Source organism: Miscanthus floridulus, chromosome 16 (assembly GCF_019320115.1).
Source record: "Miscanthus floridulus cultivar M001 chromosome 16, ASM1932011v1, whole genome shotgun sequence".
In the NCBI taxonomy this organism is placed as follows: domain Eukaryota; kingdom Viridiplantae; phylum Streptophyta; class Magnoliopsida; order Poales; family Poaceae; genus Miscanthus; species Miscanthus floridulus.
This window is the reverse complement of record NC_089595.1, coordinates 64115932-64125237: the sequence shown is the minus strand read 5'-3', so window position 1 is coordinate 64125237 and position 9306 is coordinate 64115932. Positions and strand designations below refer to the sequence as shown.

Here is a 9306-nt window from a genome sequence, read left to right as displayed (position 1 = left end):
TATAACTCGAAATAGAAACTCTTTGCAGGTTCCTGATGCAAGAGTGTGCGAGAGAGTACTTTTTAGTTATGGGCTAGGTGAGTTTGAGAAAAGTTTAGGGTTCCAGATGAAAAAGTGTTTTTCCTTTTCTTTTTCTTATATGCATATAATTGGCTGAAGCTTTGAAAAATCATATTCATTCATAGAAAAATCGTAAAATAGCAAATGAAGATGTTTTGGAATCCTTGTGAGTAGATCTATGTAGTGAACTATAATTTGATGTGTTAATAGAAAGTTTTGGCTGTTTTTATTTTTCTTTGTAAATTAGGGTTTTCTAGGAATAAATTCATATCTAAAGTTGTAGTGCTCCAAATGGTGTGAAATTTTGGTGGTAGCCTGTTCAGGCGATTCTTGTGCTGTGGAAAAAGTTTCATGTTCATTGGATGCAATATGACTGAGTTATTGATTTAACTTGCTTAAGTGCTTAAAAAATCATTTTAAATGATTTATAATTAAAATAAAGATGCAAAAATAGAAAATGTTGTTCCTTTACCCTAGCATAATGTTGTTATAAGCTAAGGAAGTTTTATATAGCCATGTGTTTATAGAAAATGTTGAGTTTCACTTTTGTCATGCTCTCACATGTTTTCTTGCAATAGCAATTTGTCTTTTTTGTAATAATTAATCTATAAAACCTGAGCATGTAAGATTTGTACAGTAATCATGTTTTGTCATCATCTATCTCTCATAAAAATTTGAGATCCAAATGAGATGGTTGCAACATCACCTATAATTAATATATATGTTTTTATATATATAGAAAAGCTAGTGAAAGCTTAATAGTAGATAAGCTTATATGTGTTTCTTGTGATGATGGTAATACTTGTTGCTGAGTGGCATGTTGCTGAGCAAGGTTAGTTTTGGTTGATCCTTTGAATGGCTTGTTTAGATGCTCTCTTGATTGGTATATCAACTCATGACTATGTGCTTATACAAGTTGCAAACCATTGCTCTAGCTCCTTTTTAAATGTGTTAATGTGTTTCATGTAGATATGACTAATGTTAAGTAACCATGTTAATAGTAGTTTGTGATCCATGTGATTAGTTGTACATGTATGGTTTGTTAAAGGATGAAGTGAAGCACCACTTTGCTTATGTGCTGAAAATGGTTGCATGTACAGTTCTGTGGTGGTGATATTTTTCGTAGTGCAAATGATGTTTTATGTAAATATGGTGAACACTAAAGTTGTAGATAATTTTCTTATCATGATTGTACTAAAATTTCATGATTTTAGACCTGATAGTTTAGGAGTTATAGATTTTACAAGTTTGCTCTCAGGTTTTAAATGTCCTCTAAATAGATATGAATGATTATATTGTTTGGCTTATTTAAACATGGAATCATGTATTAGTGATAATAGAAAAGTTGTATTGATTTTGTTAAGCTTTCCAAAATGTCCAAGAACACCCTTTTTGGTGGTCCAGAACTCAAGTTATAGCTGTCCGAGTTGGAATGGCAGAATCTGTCCAAATCTGGACTAGAGATGCCTTCTTGGTGTTGATTTACCTTGATAGCTGTAGAACCATCTTAAGATAATAATAGAAAAGTTATAAATAACTTAATAAGATTTCCATAAAGTTAGGAATCATGTTTGTTGGATGATTAGAACTCCAGTTATGCATTTATGAAGTTCATGTTAGTTTTCTATCCTAGTTTGTGTAGATCTTCTTGTTAGTGTTTTTGAACCTTGTTAACCTTTAAATCAGCTCTAGGTGTAAATAAGAAAGTTATAGACAACTTCCTAAGATTTTCAGAAAGTCTAGGATCCCATTTGTTTGATGCATATAACTCCAGTTATAATTAAAACAAGTGCCTTATGTGTTGCTGTCCAGATTCTGGGCATGTGCTAAGTTAATTGCGTTAGCTTACTCTTATTTGACTAAACATGTTTAGTTAATTCTTGATTGATGAATGCTTGTAATATCTAAACTAAGTTAACTTGTGTGCTATACTTGATGTGCTTGCTATCTTTCTATAATAGATCGTGTGATGTTTAGTTAAACAACTCTAGGTGCTATGCCATCTTGTGTAACCTTGAGCTTGTTTTGAATGCTTTTAATGTGATGCATCCCTTGTGGCCATTCTTTGCATTCATATCTCTGCATTGTGCATTCTCATTTAGGTATGCTAGATGAACCACATGAAGAGTGGAAGGACATGATGATGGAGTCAAACCAGAAGACGGATGTTGGTGGATAAGTCTCGAAGATGGTGTGTTGCTGGACGGATCTAGAAGATGGAAGGACCCTGAGAGTTCATGCCTGAACTAGCGATGATCGCCAAGCGACTAGTCATATAACAAACACTGACCTAGTGTTGGATCCCAAGCAAGCCCCAGGAGCATTCTAAGTCTCCTACCCTCTCTTTTTACAAATGCACATAAGTATAACTTTTGTATGATGCATTATGTGATAGGAGTTGAATGAAACCTTTGTTGCATAATTCCTACCTTGTCCACTATATATAAATACCTGAACCCCTAGTATGACTAGGTACATTCTATGCTTAGCCATGCTTAGACCTAGTAGAAGTGGGTGATTTTCTATCACCTGCAATATAGGTGGATACCTGGTCATGGTTGGCTATATTTGCTATCGTGGAAAATAACCATGTGATGATGAATACATAGAGACCGGACGGGTTCTGGTGATTGAGAGATAGCAGGACATGGAGGTCTTATGTGCATATTTATCCCATCGGTGTTGGTTAAGGACTGCATTGTTGTGGGCCTTCATGTCATTTTGAACACAGCCTCTCACTTAGCTGGCTAGATAACTCGTTCCGACCGCTGAAGCCAAGTAGCTCAACTTAGGCTAGGCAGTCATTCTGTCCAAGTGCGCACACTGGAGGTAGTAAGGATGTGCGGGGAGCCTAGATATGAGACCAAGGGCAGGTAGGGCCTGAACGTCCTGGCAGCTGGTCAGACCCTAAGGGTATGGCTGCTGATTGAACCCACGAAGTTGAGTCCTGAGTTGTACTAAAGGTGACCTAATGTGACCCCGACGGGGGAAGTGTGGGTTTGTGTTAGGATTTCTGCCCAGCTGGTTGTAATCGATTAGAATCGCTGTCTCTCCTAGATAGTGAGAAACTTGACTGAGCCCCTCATCATAGTAACACTGGATGGAACGTGATGGTTATGATGATTATATGATAACCAGATATGGTTACTATTGTGATGCTTATTGATCAAGTGATTGTTCTAGAATAGGTGCAAAGTTAGCCATACTAAGCTTCACTAAACTTGATGCTAAAATATTGAAAGTAAGTACTTATGGTAGTAATGCTCTTTTTGCAAAGTTATGCTATCCAACCAGCTCCACTAAATAAGCCTTGCATATCCTTGAGAGTCTTTTTATTTCTCTCCTGTCAGGTAAGTCTAGCTGAGTACATTTGAGTACTCAGGGTTTATCCCACCATGTTGTAGGTGAAGTTCTTGGCATGTTGAAGATGGTGTCTAACTGCTAGTGGGCTTGGTGACTCTATATTTATTTCTCATCTATATGATATTGTTGGATGATGTTACTTCTGCTAGCAGTGTATTTGAAACTTATGTTATTGTGACCATTTTCAACCTATGTTGTTTTAGCTATCATATTTGTAAACTTGGCAACATATTATTATTTGTGAACTCAATTGTAAACATTGTTTCCGTTGTAACTCTGTGTATGCAATGTGTATTTGCTTAATCTATTATAGTCTTGGTTGTGATGTGGATTTACCGAGGTCCTTCGTGACACTTGGCGGACTATCGGGTTTATATAAGTGAAAGTATGTGCGCTTCAACGTGTTACACAGGGGCCAGTCATACTTGATCTTGTATAAATTGGGCTGGTTCTATCACACCCCCATGGATTGCGATATTGGCCGCTCATGACAAGTGGGTTAGGATATCTAGAAGGTAAGTGCCTTCGAAATGAACCACGTGGATTCTGTGTCCCTAAGTTTATTCTACGCTCCATTTTTGCTAGTTTGGTTTGTTGTCATGTCTACGTGTGTACGCGAATGTGATCAAATAACGAAGAGAGGGACAGGATTGATATCATCGGTGTTCGTTTAGGTGGTGGATGTTTGCCCTGCTGTGGTTGCTCGTGTTGAGGCGAACCTCCGAGCGCTTGCTTGCAGTAGAGTTGTTGTGGTCTCTGGGCTACAAACTATGAGGGTGCTTCTTTATCGCTTGGATCAGTCGTATCTAGTGTGGATCATCCTCTTGGGGGGCCTTGGGTTGACCCTTGCTGACTCGGCATCCTCAGTGGGCTCGTGAACCCTTAGGGATGACTTCTTCGTGTCCAGCCCACTGTAGTTTCTAGCCGGGAGGGCTCGTGCGTTCTGGTGCTTGAGCCCCCATGGTGCGATGACATCATGGTCATCGCATCTCCACTTCTGGATGTGGTTGCCACCCTTGATGAAGGGCTAGTATGACATGTCACTGAGGAAGTGGGTTCTAAGGGCAATGTGGTTTGGTCCACTCGGCATGGCGTGTGGTGCACTCAGAGGGCCCGCTTCCTCAGATGCACGTGCCTTCGAGTGAAAGCTGACAGTTCGCAAAGGCGTGATGGACGGTTGGTTCACCACATGGGACTAGTCCCTGGTTTCAGGCTTGGCTTTGTGAGGCATGGTGCTAGGTATCCATCGAATCACTAATGACGACGCCATGTGGCGGTGGGTGATTTTGTCGCTCGTGCGCACCCTAACCTGTTGCGTTCCGCTAGAGACGGAGACGCCTCTTGGGGCGTGGCTCTACCACTGAACCCAGGCTTCTCACACGATTGGCTTGGATAGGATAGAAGCTGGTGATGGGCATTAACCCATTGGTGTGAACGATCTTGTGGTTCCTTGAAAGGCCATTCCCTGGGTGAGCTTGCCATGAGCCATGGGCCTCTGGCTTCCTAGGTAGAAGATTTGGCCATGGACAATGATGAGAGAGGGTGCTGGCCCCCCTTCAGTAGGTGAACCCTAGGATGTTGCCACTGAGGGTAGTTTCAGAGAGTGTGTCTGCCATAGGCCATGGGGTCTAGATCTCTAGAGCGGAGGTCTGGACTGTGGCTGAAGGTGGACATGGGTGTTAGGCCCTTCGATGCCGATGAACTCATGGTTTTTGTGACAGGATGTGGCCGCTATGGGCCATTCCACGAGCGAGTCCACCGATGGTGCTAGGAGCCATCGCTTCCTTCTCAACAAACGAGAGTGCATGACTGTCCCCTACCTAGCATGCCAACTATCGGTGTTTCATAAACCGGACTAGTGTATTTATATGATTGTCGCGCTGCTCTAGGATGATGATGGTAGCATCCAAAAGACACGAGGATTTATACTGGTTTAGGCTGGAGCCCTATGTCCTAGTCTTAGAGATGATCAAGTGTGTGTTCCTCGCTTGAATGCTCTGAAGTTTTTACAATGGGGGTGCAAGAATGGTGGAAGAGGTAGGAGAGCTAGAGCTAGGAGATGAACTGCCTAAAGGGAAGCTTTAGGAGTCTGGAGATTGTGAAGAATATGAAGATGATTTTTTAGGAAGAATGCCCTGGCTACCCTTATATAGAGTTTGGGGCCAAGGCATGTACAAAGAAGTAAGTTCCCCTGACCGAGGGGTCGTGAGCCTAAGGGAGGGGCCTAGATAACTTGGCTTGCAAGCTACGCCATCTTGTTGCGCACGTCCAGGCATGGCTATCGTCATGGTCTTGTGGCTAGGTCGTGGCATGGTGTGGCATGGTGCTACTATGCTGGTCATGGCGACACTATAGGCACGGTGGTGGTTCACCATCCATCTTGTGAGATGTGGGTTCTATCGTGGACTTCATCGTCGTCTCCTGATCTCCTAGGGGCGTTGTACTAGAGTTGGTAGCCGCCCCTAGGTTGTTGGTCGCCTTATTTGCTTGTGAAGTTAGTGGCCATGATCTCGACCTCTGGGTCATGGCTCCTGCTGGGTTCGATGGCCTCTAAGTAAAGGCCTCCATAGTGGATCCTATTCCATAGTGGGTAGAATCATACATATGTCTTGTTGGACAGTATTTAGATGGCAGTCACCGTTGTGCGGTGTTGTCTTGTTTGTGCTATGTGGCGTAGGGATGGCATCTGACCTGAAAAAGGTGACCGATGTCCCCTCAGTCCTTACGGGGTCAGTGCAGCATGTCCACTCTTATTAGAGCAGGCGTGCTTGGTGGGGCTTGACCTTTCTCCGTTCCTCCCAGGGGTCAGGACGGCTGGAAAGGTCATGGACCCATGTGCAGCGTATGGCTAAGGCAGAAGGGAGGGGTCATGGCTGACCCCATCCTTGGCATCTAGCCTAGTTTGCTTGGCTTAGCTGGGCTTCGTTCATTTGTGCCTTCGCTAGCTAGTATATCATGGGTCGCTCGGCTGCTAACTAATCGTTGCCTTGAAACACCCGAGGATCATAACCCCAACACTCATCATCAAAGTCACTAGCTTCCTCCTTTTCACTTGATTCTTCTTTCTTAGCTTCACCCTTGCTCTTTGATGAGGTGCTAGCCTTGAATGCTACACTTTTCTTCTTCTTGTCTTTATCCTTCTTCTCATCTTGGTCAACCCCATCCATTTCCACATAGTATGTCGCATGACATCACCTAGTACTTGGTTAGGGGTTATATCCTTCAATCCTCCTCTTATGATGATCAATCTCAATGTCTCAAATCTTGGAGGTAAGCACACAAGAACCAATCAGAGACATCATCATCATTTATCTTCTCACCCAAAGCCTTCAAGTCATTGATGATTACTTGCAATCTATGAAACATTTCCGGAATGCTCTCATCATCCTTCATCTTGAAGCTTGTCAATTTGTCCTTGAGACTGTACAACTTGGCACTCTTGACCACCAGTGTGCCCTCATATGTTTCTTCTAATATCTTCCATACTTCACTAGCTCTTTCACAATCTCTGATTTGCTCAAACACCTTTGAATCAATGGCATTGTAGATGGTGTTGAGAGCCATTGTATTGTATTGCTTGTTTGCCTTGTCTTGGTTGGTGAGATAGGTGGGATCAAGAATTACATAGTCACTCTCGGTCACATCCCACACTTGACCATTGATTGAACCAAGATACATCTTCATCTTTTTCTTCCAATAGTCATAACATATGCCATCAAAGAACGATGGTTTGCCCCCCACATGGTTGAACACAACTTGAGCCATCTTTTGACACCAAAGGTTGTTAAGCCTTGATTAAACGGTGACCATGGCTCCGATGCCACTTTGAAAGTTCCTAAATGGCTAGAGGGGGGTGAATAGCCTAATTAAAATCTACAAATCACTAGAGCAAAATGATTAGTACAACAAATGGCAATAGCAAGTTTTGTTCTAGCTCTACCAAGAGAAGCAAGCCACCTACCCAATCAATTCTAGTGAATTATAATCTCTATGGCACACAAAGGTCTAGATTGCTAATTCTACACTAGTGAGCTAGCTAGCACAAGAATTACTCCTAATTATTTCTAGCTACTCAACTAAGCGACTCTAGTTACTTCTACCACTGCATAAGAATATCAAAGTGTAAATACAAGAGATGGAGATAGATATACCACACGTGGCAAGTGATGATCAATAGGAATATCAATCCCAAGGGAGAAATCCAATGCACAAGAGACAACCAATTTTTCTCCTGGGGTTCATGTGCTTGCCGGCACGCTAGTCCCCTATTGTGTCGACCAACACTTGGTGGTTCGGTGGCTAATAGGTATCATCACACCTAGCCCAACACTTGGGTGCCGCAAGAACCTACCCACAAGTGAGGTAACTCAATGACACGAGCAATTTACTAGAGTACCTTTTGGCTCTTCGACAGGAGAAGGTCAAGAACACGCACAAGCAACCGATCAGAGCCAGATATAATCACCAACTCCGCTCAATGATCCTCCAATCACTAGGCCATCTAGGTGTTCCGCAAACACCAAGAGTAACAAGATCACAACCAGCCCAAATCACCCAACTAGTGCCACAAGATGATGCAACTCAATGCAATGCACTAGAGGCTCACCAATCGCACTCAAATGATGAAATCAAGTGTGCAAGTGAGTGGATTGTGTTTGCTCAGCTCCCAAAGGGTGCACACAAGTGTATGAGGTGCCAAGAGAGTGGCCAAGGCCAGGCCACCTCCTCTACCTATAGCCACACAAGCTAATAGAGCCATTGACCCTTTGGGCTATTTCTGCGCAGGGCATCGGACAGGGCAGTGTGCCACCGCCCTAGGGGTGGTGGTGCCCCTCCAACTGGTTATAACTAGCCTGTTGGGCACCGGACAAGGCATGGCTATGCCACCTGCCCTAGGGGTGGCGGTCGACCATCCTAGCCAAGTCCCCAAAAAACACCCCTCTCTAGAAATTTAGGGCAGGTGCACCGCCGTGCCCATGGCAGGTGACTAGGGCAGGTGCCACCTTGGCCCAAGTCACGTTTTTCCCAATCTCTGAAAAATAGAGTGGTGGCATCGGATAGTCCATGGCGGTGCATTGTCCATGGCAGGGTTGGTGCACACAGCCACGTCCGGTGACTACCCCACTGCTGCCGCTCAAGACCAAGTCCTGGTGGAAACCGCCCTAGGGGCCAGTGGCACCAGATAGGTGGTGGTGGTGCCACCCAGGCACCCCCACTTGCTCTCTGAATTGCAAACTTTGTCATGATTCGATCCACGGCAACTCGAGCAACTTCCCGCAAGCGATGCTAACTCTTAGGTGTTTTTCTGAAAACATATTAGAGCCAAGTTACCATTTCCCAAAACATTTTCAATAAATATTTTTGCTCGCTCTCTGAATGTACACTAGGCCTAAATGCAATGCATCAAGTCCAACACCTAGTGGCACTAGATGACCGAATTGTCTAGTAGAGATCCCCTCTTAATATTATGATCATCTATCCTAAACGTGATCATACTCTCTATAGTGTCTTGACCACAAAAACAAAATCCCTATTTATACCTTTGCCTTGATCTCCATAGGGTTTTGTTTTTGTCTTTCTTTCAAGTTGGAGCACTTGATCATCATCATATGTGGCCATCTCATCATTTCATGTGATCATCACCATCACTTGAGTGCCATCATGCTCCACAACTTGAGTGTGCCAACCTATCTCACACATCACTTAGATTACAAGGTTAGTACACAAAGGTTTCATCAATTATCCAAAATCAAACTAGGGCTTTCAGCAGGAAGCACGACTTAGCCTAGAGCACGAGTGAGCAATCCTAGGCGATGGCCTCATGGCCCACGGGGCAGACCGACGAGCCAGCGAGGCCTCCGACCAGGTCGAGCGTGGCATAGC

The 9306-nt window shown here is 43.5% G+C and overlaps 1 protein-coding gene across 1 annotated transcript; it reads right to left on the bottom strand.

Moving 5' to 3' along the window:
• Nucleotides 1-6672: 6672 nt before the first annotated feature.
• LOC136510748 (uncharacterized) lies at nucleotides 6673-7188 on the bottom strand. The gene has a single exon (XM_066505098.1). The coding sequence runs from the start codon at nucleotides 7186-7188 to the stop codon at nucleotides 6673-6675; it is 516 nt and encodes a 171-aa protein (XP_066361195.1).
• Nucleotides 7189-9306: the final 2118 nt, after the last annotated feature.

What these genes read in the sequence shown, in the direction of transcription:
- LOC136510748 (XM_066505098.1), bottom strand. Translation starts at nt 7,188, where the DNA reads ATGGCTCAAGTTGTGTTCAACCATGTGGGGGGCAAACCATCGTTCTTT.